The following is a 12,952-nucleotide window of genomic DNA, read 5'->3' as shown; positions in this document are numbered from 1 at the left end:
CATTGATTGATGAAAATTTTCCAGTCCTCACTCATATCAGGTTCTATATATGAAATGATATTATGTTCCAAACAAGTAAGAAAATAAATAAATAAATAGAAATGTGATCTGTCAGACTCATTCACAAACACATACACATACATATACATACAGAACCCTTGAAATAAATAGCCCCAGAAGAGAATATTTATATGAGTTCTCTCTACACCAGCAGCTTTCAAACATAGGCATTTTGCCCCCAAGGAGATATTTGGCAATGTTTGTACACATTTTTGATGTCTAGGAGGTCCATGAGGTTGCTACTAGCATCTAGTAAGTAGAGGCCAGAGGTGCTACTACACATCTTAAACAAGACAGCCCTCACAACAAAAGATGATCTGGCCCAAAATGTCAATAAAGCCTAGTATGAGAAACCCTGCTTTGTGCAGTGGTATGAGGCATCAAATAAGGGAAATCCAAACTCTTCATTCAGGCAGCTGACTAGACAAAAAAAGAAGAAAAAGAAAAAACACTTAACTCCACAATTCCATTTAAATCTCACCAACCGAAACTAGTTATGTGGCTACACCATGAAGTTTTTATTTACACCGTAAAACCTCTAAGCCCTTTAAAAAAGAAAGATCTATTTCCTCCTGTTTTTGGTCCATAAGTGGTCTTTTTTTAAAAAGCCTATTTATTTTTAGAGAGAGGGAGAAAGAGAATCCCAAGCAGACCCCCCACTGTCAGAGCAAAGCCTGAGATCCCAAGCAGGCGCCACACTGTGAAAGCAAACTGTGAGATCATGACCTGAGCTGAAATCAAGAGTCAGTTGTTTAACTGATTGAGCCACCCAGGCACCCCTACAAGTGGTCTTTTATTCTCACTGTCCTAGGCATTTTCCCACAGTGTGAGTGAAATCCTTCACCAGATGGTGTGGGAAAGATTTTGATAATCCTTTGATAATCTAACCTGAAAACAAAAGTTTCTGCCACTTCTGGCCCAATGTTTTGTATATTTCACATACATTAAAAGGACTGTGGGGGTATCTGTCTGCCTCAGCCAGTAGAGCATGTAACTCTTAATCTCACATATGTGAGTTCAAGCCCCATATTGGGTGTAGGGATTAATTAGAAATAAAATCTTTATATTCGCAAATGGCATATCTGATAAAGGGTTAGTATCCAAAAATCTATAAAGAACTCATCAAACTCAACACCTAAAAAACAATCCATTTAAGAAATGAGCAGAAGACATGAATAGACATTTTTCCAAAGAAGACATACAGTTGCCTAACAGACACATGAAAAGATGCTCAACATCACTCATCTTCAGGAAAATATAAATCAAAACCATGATGAGACACCGCCTCACACCTGTCAGAATGGTTAAAATTAATAACACAAGGAACAACAGGGTTGGTGAAGATGAAGAGAGAGGGGAACCCTCTTGCACTGTTGGTGGGAATGCAAACTGGAAAACAGTATGGAGGTTAAAAATAGAACTACCCTATGATCCAGCAATTGCACTCCTAGGTATTTAACCAAAGAATACAAAAATACAGATTTGAAGGGGTATATGCATCCTGATGTTTATAGCAGTAGTATCAATAATAGCCAAACTATGGAAGAGCTCAAATGTCCATCAACTAATGAATGGATAAAGAAGATGTGGTATATATATACAACAGAATATTACTCAACCATCAAAAAGAATGAAAAATTTTCCATTTGCAATGACGTGGGTGGAGCTAGAATATATTATGTTAAATGAAATAAGTCAGAGAAAGACAAATACCATATGATTTTACTCATATGTAGAATTTAAGAAACAAAACAGATGACCATGTGGGAAAGGAGGAAGAAAAAAGAGAGAGGGAAACAAACCATAAAAGACTCTTAAAGATAGAGAACAAACTGAGGGTTGATGGAAGGATGTGGGTGGAGGATTGACTAGATGGGTGATGAGTACTAAGGAGGGTACTTGTGATGAGCACTGGATGTTGTATGGAAGTGATAAATCACTGAATTCTACTCCTGAAACCAATATTGCACTGTATGTTAACTAACTGGAATTTAAATAAAAATTTGAAAAGCAAAAAAAAAAAAAAAATCTTTAAAAAAGAGAAAAAAGAGGGGAGCCTGGGTGGCTCAGTCGGTTGATCGTATGACTTCAGCTCAGGTCATGATCTCCCAGTTCATGAGTTCGAGCCCCATGGCAGGCGTATATTCATCAAATATAAGATACCATTAATTGAAATATGCAGCATTGTGTACCATTAAAAGGAAATGTATGCCAATTGAAAATGACATGCTCTCAATCATAAGACAGATCTCAGTTAAAAGACATCAAAATCAGGAAGAAATACATCTTAGAATGATAAAACATATTATTCTATACTGAATTACCTTTTCCTCTTTCTCAGATAAAAGCTATGTGTCATATTACTCTATAAAAGTTCTTCCATAGTAATGTAAAAAGGTACACCCATGGGACAAAACACATAAGTGGAGAGAAAGCTAGGTTAAAGAAATAAACCAAAATCTTATGTAATTCTAAGTTTCCTTTTAAGTTATAGATGCACTGGGTACTTTTGCTAACTGGACAGATATTTTTTAATTCTACATTGTCTTGTTGTAGTTACAGTTTTTAACTGGGAAAGTTAGAACAGATATTATATGTTTTTAAATTAATTAGAAGTAATTGTTAACCATGTACGAGAGAGAGAGAGAGAGAGCAAGAGAGACAGACTTCCTTCTTTGACAAAAAGGTAGGTAACAAGATTTTTGTTTGGGAAAAATGATCTTGGGGTCAGATCACTTAAACGAATTTTGTGTTTCCTATAAATTCTACCTAGATGAAACTAGATGTATCCTGCAATTGCTTTGAGACACTATAATATGCTTTGATACAAAAAGGAAAGTCATGGCTCCTATACTAAGTTTGGTATTGTAGAAAACAGAGGTCTTTTAACTGAAGAAGTATTTCATAAAACAACGTATCCACCCAAATATTTTTATGTTTTCTTCCCTGAAGTAAGAAAGACTTGTGGGATGAGTAAATGCCCAGATAAAGTAGAAGTTGCACATAGAATTTTTTTTTTTTTTACTAACAGCTGAGAAGCAAATAAGGCTGACAGACCAGGAGAACAAGCTGCCCTCACCCCCCCGCTCCCTGGTACATATGCCAAAGCTGTGGACAAGAGCCTAATAACATTGTCGGCTGCAAACACTCTGAGCATAGCCCCGGTACCAGTGTGCTGCCTATTTGTGCATAGTGGCCCTCAAGCTGCCAAAGTTATCAAAATCCCAGTGTACTATTTTAGTAAGTCTGCTAAAATAACCCTGTAAATACCAGTCCAGAACTGAAGGGAGAAAACAAACAAGGCACTAATGCTTCTGTACCAACCAAGTGCAAACTAACGTCAACAGCATACTTCTCAGCATCCCAGTATGTTACAATATAATCATAAAACACAGTGCAGGTTGGAAAAAGGTAGCCATAAAACCCTGAACAATGAACACCAAACTGCTGCCTTTCTTAAATTGAAAGTAAAATTTGACTTATCTCGCAGTTGAGGCTATAAAATCAGCTAGGGAGGGCATCAGTTCCCTCTCCAGAGGGCAGGCATATACTCTTGTTATTTATTTAGCAGTCTCAGAAATCCCATTTCTGCTTCCAAATGCGTGTTCTAGAAAATGGCAAGTAATACTGTGTCACTGCTGCACCACAATAAAGAGCCCTTTTCTTTACATTTTAAAGCCAACTACAGAAGTAAATTGAAAATGAGTTGTTATTAAGAGTGGGTAGGTAAGGAGCTTCAACCTAAACATTAGTTATCTTGAGGGAAGTTACACAGGCATACCGATGCCCTTGATTTAGAAATTTGCAAAATAGGAGCACCTGGGTGGCTCAGTCAGTTAAGCTTCTGGCTTCAGCTCAGGTCATAATCTCACGGTCCGTGAGTTCAAGCCCCACATCAGGCTTTGTGCTGACAGCTCAGAGCCTGGAGCCTGCTTTGGATTCTGTGTGTGTGTGTCTCTCTCTCCGCCCCTCCCCTGCTCATGCTCTGTCTCTCTCTGTCTCAAAAATAAATAAACATTAAAAAAATTGCAAAATAGCTTCATGTTGACCCCATATTCAGGGGGTCTTTCAAGATCTGGAAATTCAGGGGGCGCCTGGGTGGCTCAGTCAGTTAAGTGTCCAACTTTGGCTCAGGTCATGATCTCACGGTTCGTGAGTGAGCCCCGCATCAGGCTCTGTGCTGACAGCTCAGAGCCTGGAGCCTGCTTCCAATTCTGTGCCTCCCTCTCTCCTGGCCCCTCCACTGCTCGTGCTCTGTCTCTCTTTCTCAAAAGTAAATAAACATTCAAAAAAAGATCTGGAAGCTCAGATCATGCTTCTTATTTTGAAACGGTATTCAAAAGAAAGAAAGAAAGAAAGAAAGAAAGAAAGAAAGCAAGCTCTCATTTCCATTAGTATATATATTTAACTCAGTATACATCAAGAGGGCTTTCTCTAATAAATAAATGACTCTGATAAAAACATACATTGAACATATATGAACATGATCTTCATTTAAATGAAAATGGATTAACTGTTTTCAGCATTCTAATCAAATAAAACTTCAAAAGTTAAAGTAACATGTTTAATTATGTACATAATCATAGACTTTCAGGGTTATAAGGAGTCCTACATGTCACCTAAACCAACCCCCTCAATTTATAGATGAAGAAACTGAAAATTAGAAAGGCAACTACTGCCCATGGTAACACAATGAGTCAAACACCACTCAGTCAAACACCACCCAGAAGATGCCAATATCTTCTGTCTCCAAGGCCCATATTTCTACCCTGATCCACTGTCATTACAAGTGTTCACAATATTGAGGGATGAAACTAAGCCATCATATAAATTATAAACTTTTAACCACATGACTTTTAATTCAGCTAAACTAAGAAAGTTTATCTCTGAGGGAAGTACTTGGGAAGCCAGAAGTTACATTACAAAATATTTACTGAACTTCCTGTATGATCACAATTCTTCACTTAGTCACTACAGAATCCCAAAGGAGATGTACTTTACTATTCACAGCTTACAGATGAAATAATTGAAACTGAAAAACCTCAATGGCAGAAGTTCATCTAAAAACTCTTTGATATATAACCCAGGTAGGCATCTCTGCTGTCTACAGGCAACCTCTTTTCACCACTATCATTACCCACAAGAGGGATGTAAGATATGTCTATCTTGGAGCAAGATGGTCATTTCTTTTATACTGTGAATTTCCCTCTCCAGTTGAATGCAGAGATCTGTACCAGAATCACTGATGGAGGTATATGCATATAGGATGTAAAGGAAAGAGTGAAGTGATCCCTCAGGAGTCAGCAAATCAGTGACATCAACGTTTGCTGCGTTAGTTTATAAAAAGGGGTTTCCACACTATTGTGATCTTTCCTTCACTGCCCTATTGCTTTTTTTTTATCAACATCAAGTCTGACATTCACATGGTTTCCTCTTCCTCTGCATGTTACTTCCCCAGCAATATCATTTCCACAAGGTACCGCACTTATGTGTATTATTCCTGTTTCCAGAGCCTACTTGTTGACGATTTGGATAGACCAATTAAGAATACATAGAAAACAGAGTTATAAAGATATTTGGATAGCATAAACTCCATTCCCACATTTTAATTATGAAGAAGCTGATCTCCAGACAGGTAATACAGCCAGTCAGAGACAAAACTGGGACTTGAGGCAAAGTTCTGTCAAGTCTAATACTCTTCTTACTATACGACATACTTGGTTGTGTGGTTGGCCTAAAAGTAATAAGTGTGTTTGACTTATTTGGGCCAAATATATTATTTCAAGTCATTACTATGTTATATTTTTAAGTAACAAGGTGAAAATAAAGTTGGTAAACAAGAGATAACTATAGGATGGCAGAAAGACAGTATGAGCTTCATAGCTAGATAGACCTAAACTTGATTTGGGCTCCCTAATTTACAAGCTGTGTTCCCTTGGGCAGGTTGCTCAACTTTCCTGAAGTTGTCACTACCTGAAAATACAATTACATGCAATGGTATATATAAAGCATCTGATATATAGTAGGTGCTAAATATATATTTGTTCCCACGAATTCTAACCTACCACAAAAGAGCTGTGCCACTCTAGCAAGTTCCTTTAGCCCTTTGGGTCTTGTTGCCTCCATTGCAAATTGAGAAGATGAAAGAAACCAAGTGAATTCCTAAGTCTCTTTTAGCTCATCAAAAAATAATTAGTTCCCAAGGTTCCTTTACCTTAATATAAATTCAACACCTTATATCCATCCTAAGCACTGAACAGTACAAAGTACCACTAGGAAGATATCTATGATTTCAGCATAATGGGATCCAACTCCATAGCACTTCCAGTTCCTCAATGAAAAATTATTATGCAAAACCAAAGAGTTAACTTTAAGGAAAACTCTACAAAGACATCACAAACCTAATGTAATAAATATAAACAACTCAGGATATATCTTAAATTATTACTCTCTCTTTTGCTGAGATGGAATATGAGAACTAAAATGTTTACACTATAGAACAAAAGACCCAAGAGACATTTGGTTAAAGCAACTAATGCCATTTTTTGGAAAAAAAGAAATGAGCAATAAATTTCTCTTCCCATGTGAGTCTTAAGCCAGGCTTTTAAACTTAAGACACTTGTGTCATTCTGAAGCAGAGGGGAATAAAATTTACTCGGAGAGGTATTTTACAATGATAAACATTAATATAAGAAGGTGGTTAACCATGTTCTCACATTACTTTTGAATTTCATGTTTGGGATTTAATCCTCTAAAAATAAAATGTTTAAACGTTTGACTATTACATGCAAGATCTGAGAAAATACTAACTTATCTTAAATGGAAATTTTAACCACATTTTTCTTCCTTTCCTCTTCCATAAGAAAATTTTTATCAATGGATTTTCCATTACAGACAAGGCTTTTGGCAAATAACATTGTGGACGTTCAAAATACATTTTAAATCATGTGTAGAGCTCTTAATCATGGCTTTCCAAAAATTTATTTGAGGTTTACCCTGTAAATATGTCTGTACAATATTACTCACCTGTATTACAGAATGTAGAATGCATATTGTACATCATAAAACACCACCACCAAAAAAAAAAAAGAAAGAAAGAAAACACTTTGCCTTTTAGAAAGAGACAGAAAAGGCCCATTTAAATAGTATCTCAAATGTGTGAAATGAACACTATATTTTTTTAAATCAACAGCTGTGTTCTATGAGCCAATTTTTTTTGTCCTAAAAGATGATGAAGAGTAAACTATGTCCCCCAGCATGCATTGTATGCAGGGGTTCAGAGAGCCACAGATAGGATTTAGGTACATAAATATCAAGTATAGTGTAAACCAGAGGCAGAAGACCTGGATCCTGGTTCTGTCATTACTCTATTGATTTGTGATTTTTGGACAAGTCACTTCACCTTTTTAGTGCTATTTATCTATGAAACAACAGGAGGGTCCATCTGATCTTTAGAAGATTTCTTCTAGTTCCTATAATTAACATCTTGTGCATTTAAGGGGTGCAAGACACCGAGCAAAGGCACTTCAGAGTGCACTTACTCTGCTCTTCACACATGCTGCCAGGATGAACCAGCTTCGTAGAGAGCCAAATACTAAATGGCCTGGCTTTGTGCCTTGGCTAAAGAATACCATTGATGACTGTGAAAGCACTTAAAGAAACTTAGCCAGAGGAAACAATTTTCTGAATGTAGTCCAAAAAAATAGGTAGGGGGTGTGTGAGCCCTCACAATCTCAGACCCTTTGTGTTCTCAGCTTTTCATCTGAGCTGGCAGAAGGCATGGAGTTTATTTAGGTGACTCATGCTTTCTGAGCCTTAAGAGAAATGATTCTGAAAATGAATGGCTCTCCCTCTAGACCCACATCTGACCTTTGAAAATACATATATTTTTGTGTAGCAGCTCTATTATATGCAGCATTCTTAGAATACCTTCATAAAACAGAGTTTAACATAGTGGTTAAAAGTATGAAAAGGGCTCAGATCCTAGCTGTACTACTTACCTGCTGTGGGAGCTCAGGAAAAAAGCTTAACCTCTCCCGCTTTAGGTTACTTTTTCTGTAAAATAAAACTAAATGAACTAAAAACTAAAAAAATAATAAAACCTAATTCATAGGGTCATGAAAATTAATCAAGATAATGCATGTGAAGCAGTTACCACAGAATCTGACAGAAAGTAAACGTTATGGATAGGTAAATAGATGATGATGATAGATGAAAGAAAGAAAGAAAGAAAGAAAGAAAGAAAGAAAGAAAGAAAGAAAGAAAGAAAGAAAGAAAGAGAAAAAGAAAGAAAAAAAGAAAGATCGATCCTGGGAACTGGGACTCCCTAAAAAGACTTATCTGAAGGCCACAAACAATTTTCTGGCAGTGAATGGCATCTGCTGATCTTTCCTCTTCTAGCAAACATTATGGCAAAGACTCAAAGCTGTGCTCAGCTCTTACTAATAGGATCCTGCAGAAATCAGGAGGAAATAAGATTATCCTAAAAGTAGGAAAGAGTTACTCTGGCTTAAGACAAGATCTTTAAGAGAGACAGAAACACATGCATGTGCGTGTACCCCCCCCACACACACACACCACACACACACACACACACACACACACACACACACGCACACACACATTTAATGTAGTCACATGGCGGGGGGGGGTGCTATCTGTATATATATTCTCAAGTATTGCTGCACGAAAAGCTACAGAATTTTATAACTGGATGGCTCCCTGGAGACCATCTACTTCAACTCCCTCATTTGGTAGTTAAGTAGCTGAAGCCCAGAGAGGTTAAACAACTCACTGGGGTTCATTCAGCAGGACATGACACTGCCAAGACAAGCCTTCTGATTTCCCCTTTTGCCCACCCAGTGCTCAGCCTGGTATCTTTCCCCAGGTCAGCATCCTGTCCTTATTGTGCCAAGCAGAGCATCAAGGCACTCGCACACAGAGGTTTCTCACTTTTGCCTAAGTTCCTAAAAAATACAGAAGTAACCTCAATGCCCAAGACCTTCTTGCCAGAACCTCCCATCATGGAAATCAGGGAGGACCCCAGTCAATCTGTGGCTCTCTCCAAGGCTCTCTTTGGAATTTTTACTCTTCCCTTTCTGTTCCTTCCTCACATTGATTCTTAAGTGCTAGTTCTTAGAAGTTCCTCAGCAGAAAGGTCAGGTACTTCCCAGGGCAGAAGTTACCCCCGCTATTTTGCAAATTCTCATCTCCCCACAAATGCTATACCTTTAGACAGGAAATACAGAAAAACTGTTATGAAATTTCCTCCAAGCTCCCTGAGTGAATTCAGTCAGAACTAATCCCTTCCTCCCTAAGATAACTCAATCCAGTTCGCTTATAAAGTGTATGAGTATGTGAAGGACTAGAGAACCCTCAGGTATGCCTGACACAGAGAACAGGACAAAGAGGGGACCAAGGAAGGGAGACTAGGGGGAGGAGAGAGGTGGGTAGAAGGAGCACACTGATCAAACTGCAAAGTGGATCCTGGAGACAACTGGAGACAACTGGAGACAACTCAGTATGCTGCTGAGACTGACTCACTGCTGAAGGGATAAAACTGCGGAGGGGATATACTCTTTTAGTCACGCTCTCTGGTAACTAACAGCAGGCGGATATCCTGAACCTTGCACAGAGAAAGCAGGCAGAGGCTACCCCTAAGTGGCAGAACCGAGGAACTCTGTCTTCCTCCTGTTCCCTTTTCTTCCTCATCCAATGCTGGCCACTCTGTGTCTCACGGGCACACCCGAGCTCTCCAGCTTCCCTCCGATCACCCCAGAAAGGGAAATACCCTCCCTGCTCTCCCGTGGGTTGAAATGAACCACAGGGCATCCCCCGAGATTTCTCTCAACTCTGACAAATGCTCCCCAGTCCCCTGCCCCTTGCAGGGAAACTGATCTGAGAGAAGCTTTCACTGAACTGACAAACCTAGGGCGCTTCTTGTCCCTAAGCACAGGTGCCCGCGATAGGTGTCCCTCAGTCTGGGTCTCCGCTGGGAGGGGTGGGAGGCGTTAAGAGTCACAGCCAAGTAAGTGTTCCTTCCCCACATGAGACACCGGAAGGAAGACTTTGCTTTTGCTTTTTCCCCCCTCCCTACCTGAATTCCGGGACCAGGTTAGGCTGCAACCCGTAGAAAGCAGCGGAGAGAGTGACCAGCCACCCGGGTTTGTAACTCCCGTTCTCGCACTCCAGATAAGGTGGAGACCACTTGACATGGCTCTTGTCCCCGCCAAGCCCGTCCCTGCGCCGCCAGCTATGGCCCAGGCTCCGGGGCCCCTGATTGGAGCCGCGGCGGTGTAAGTGGGTCCTCCACTTGCGCCGCAGGCCGTGGAACCACTCGGTCTCCAGCGTGGCGTTGGCCAGGTGGTGTGCCGAGGAGGACAGGTCCTGGAGCAGGATGCGACTCTCTTCGCGGGTGGCCTGGAGGAAAACCTGCGGGGCCGGCGCGGACAGCGACTCGGTGCTGAAGGTGATGGCTGCCCGGGAAATGCTGGGCTCGCCCTCCAGGAGACTCCGCACCAGTGCCTGGTACCACTCCAGATCGTCCTGCAAGTTCTGCTCCCGCGACTTATTGCTCTGCAGCATCATGTTGAGGAAGTTAGTGGCGTGTGTCAGCGTGTCGAGTGCCCCGTGCAAGGAGGGATGGGAGCTGGCTAGGGCTGACGACTTCCCCGGCAGGCCCGCCAACTCGTAGCGGCTGGAGCAGTTGGCTCGTTTCAGCTCGTGGGAGTCCCCGCTGTAGAGGTAAGAGGCCACGTCCATGGGCACCTCCTCGGCGAGTTTCTGCGCCAAGATGGTGCCGTCGGTGGAGCGGCTCCAGGGAGCCGAGGAATCCGAGGCAGAGGCTCGAGCCGGCTGCTGGGCGTGCTGCTTCAGCCTCAGGGTTCTCTCTCTAGGGGGATCCAGCCGTCCCGGAGGGTCGCGGCTGGCGCTAGCAGTTCCCAATCCCAGATGAGCGAGCAAGAGGCAGAAGAGTAAGGGATAAGCCATGGTTCCAATCTGCTTCGCAGAGAGGAGAGGAGGTGACGGGAGGAGACACTTTTTAAATTTTGGTCGTCAATTTATCAACAGTAAGACTTTTCCTAGGAGTCGTCCCCCTTCTCCAGGTGGCCGAAAAGGACTTTAAAATAAGAATGTTTTGGAATTGTCCCGGCTGGCTAAGCTACCGTCACAGGAAATCAAATCACCTGTGGCAACGCTGGCTGCACCCGCTCCATAATGGGTCGGCTCGGGATTACGCACCTCACAGCCTTGAGCAGAACAGGTTACATCCCCTCTCTCTCCCGGCGGCTATAGTTAGCCTGCTTACGTCTTTCTGCTCAGCAGCTTCCACTGTCGCTCTCATTGAGGTGTGTTCAAGAGCTGCTGCTGCTGCTGCTGCTGCTGCTGCTGCTGCTGCTGGCGCCGCGGCCGCCAAAGACGCTGCTCCATCATCTCACCCGTGGCAGGTCGTTCCCGCCTCCCGGCTCTGGCTCCTCCTCGTTCGCTTCGCCGCGAGGCGCGGAGTGCGCGCACACAGACCCGCACCGCCGGCGCAGGACCGAGTCCCGAAGAGCAAAGATTTCTTTTAGGACGTTAGTCTCCGTGGAGTTTATAGGACCAGGAAGCTGGTTAACTGGAGCCCTTAGGTTTGGCCACAAACCACACTCCTGTCTCCCCTGCTCTGGAGAAAAGCCGGTTTAAAGAGGCAGCTTGGCCTCAACCAAACCCTTGAAGGGCGGCTTCAAGCCGTCTTGTTCTCTGTTTGGTCGACTCCTGTGTCAATCAGCCGACTGCCATTTGTTGGGCTGGGGCGGGAGCTGTCCAGTGCTGAACCCGAGGCGGCTCAGAGGAGGCGCAGGAGGAGGCGGTGGCTCGGGATGCAGCAGCACCGAGTCCTTTCACCCACTCGCGTTCCCTGATGACTCGGAAACCCGAGGGGGTGGGGGTGGGGTGGGCGGGAATGAAGAGAGAAGCGGAGTGTTTGTGGCTCAGAGCGAAGGAAACTTGGACGTACTGAGGAGGAAGGTGTTGGCGTCTTGCTGCTTAGTTAAATCAGCCTTTTCTTTTGCCTGGAAAAGAGGGAGAGAGGAGTTTTCATTTTTGACTTAAATCGAAGGGGAAGGACGTAGGATGGAGACGTGTCCTCCTGAGCATCTGCTCATTTTGGGCAAATTATCAAATCCTCCTCCTTATTGTCGGCTAAAGAAATTATTAAAACCTACTTGCGGAGGTCTTAGCAATGAGGGAGTAATGGAGACATCTACCGGCTGAGCTTTAAGAAAAAAAAAAGCCGTATTTAAGGAGCCTATACCTGAAAGGGGGCCAGGATGAAGGGGAGCCTGTGAAAGTGTATGCAAGTGAAAATGTGGAAGGGAGAGGTATGTACAAGGGGGTGAGACTCAGATTGTGAGAGAATGAGAATGAGGGAGTCAGTGTTGAATGAGAAGGGAAGTTGTTCTGACTGGGAGTTTCTAGAATTAATGGATCTAAGAACTAAGACATCCAGTGAACTATAGATTGGGATATCCCAGCAGAAGAAAGAAGACCCACAGAGTAAAATATGTATAATAACAATAAGCTGAATAATATGCCAAGCCCCCCCCCCCAGTTATTGAGAAATCTCTTAACACAGTCTAATCATTTTATCTGAAACTTTAAAAATGTCTTCTGTTTGGGATGAGCACTGGGTGTTGTATGGAAACCAATCTGACAATAAATTTCATATATTAAAAAAATAAAAATAAATAAATAAAAATGTCTTCTGATAGTCTGAAAATGCTAATTAGTACTGAATATATAAGGCTGTGTGCACCTCCACCTTTCATTGGCACCTCTGTTTTCAAATTCCCCAGGACAAACACAAATAGAAAATCCCAAATGCACTTCACTTCCCAACCAACAAAATGTCACT

At 42.1% G+C, this 12,952-nt stretch overlaps 1 protein-coding gene across 1 annotated transcript in view; it reads right to left on the bottom strand.

The window, feature by feature from the left end:
- The window catches only part of GPR158 (G protein-coupled receptor 158), a 425,314-nt gene extending 414,246 nt beyond the window's left edge, over positions 1-11,068 (bottom strand). The window contains 1 exon segment of the mRNA XM_030322366.1: positions 10,157-11,068. Within this exon segment, the coding sequence (XP_030178226.1) occupies positions 10,157-11,049 (893 nt within the window). The 5' untranslated portion in view covers positions 11,050-11,068.
- Positions 11,069-12,952: the final 1,884 nt, after the last annotated feature.

Source organism: Lynx canadensis, chromosome B4, assembly GCF_007474595.2.
Source record: "Lynx canadensis isolate LIC74 chromosome B4, mLynCan4.pri.v2, whole genome shotgun sequence".
Classification (NCBI taxonomy): domain Eukaryota; kingdom Metazoa; phylum Chordata; class Mammalia; order Carnivora; family Felidae; genus Lynx; species Lynx canadensis.
The sequence above is the reverse complement of the archived record's forward strand: the minus strand, read 5'-3'. Positions and strand labels throughout refer to the sequence as shown.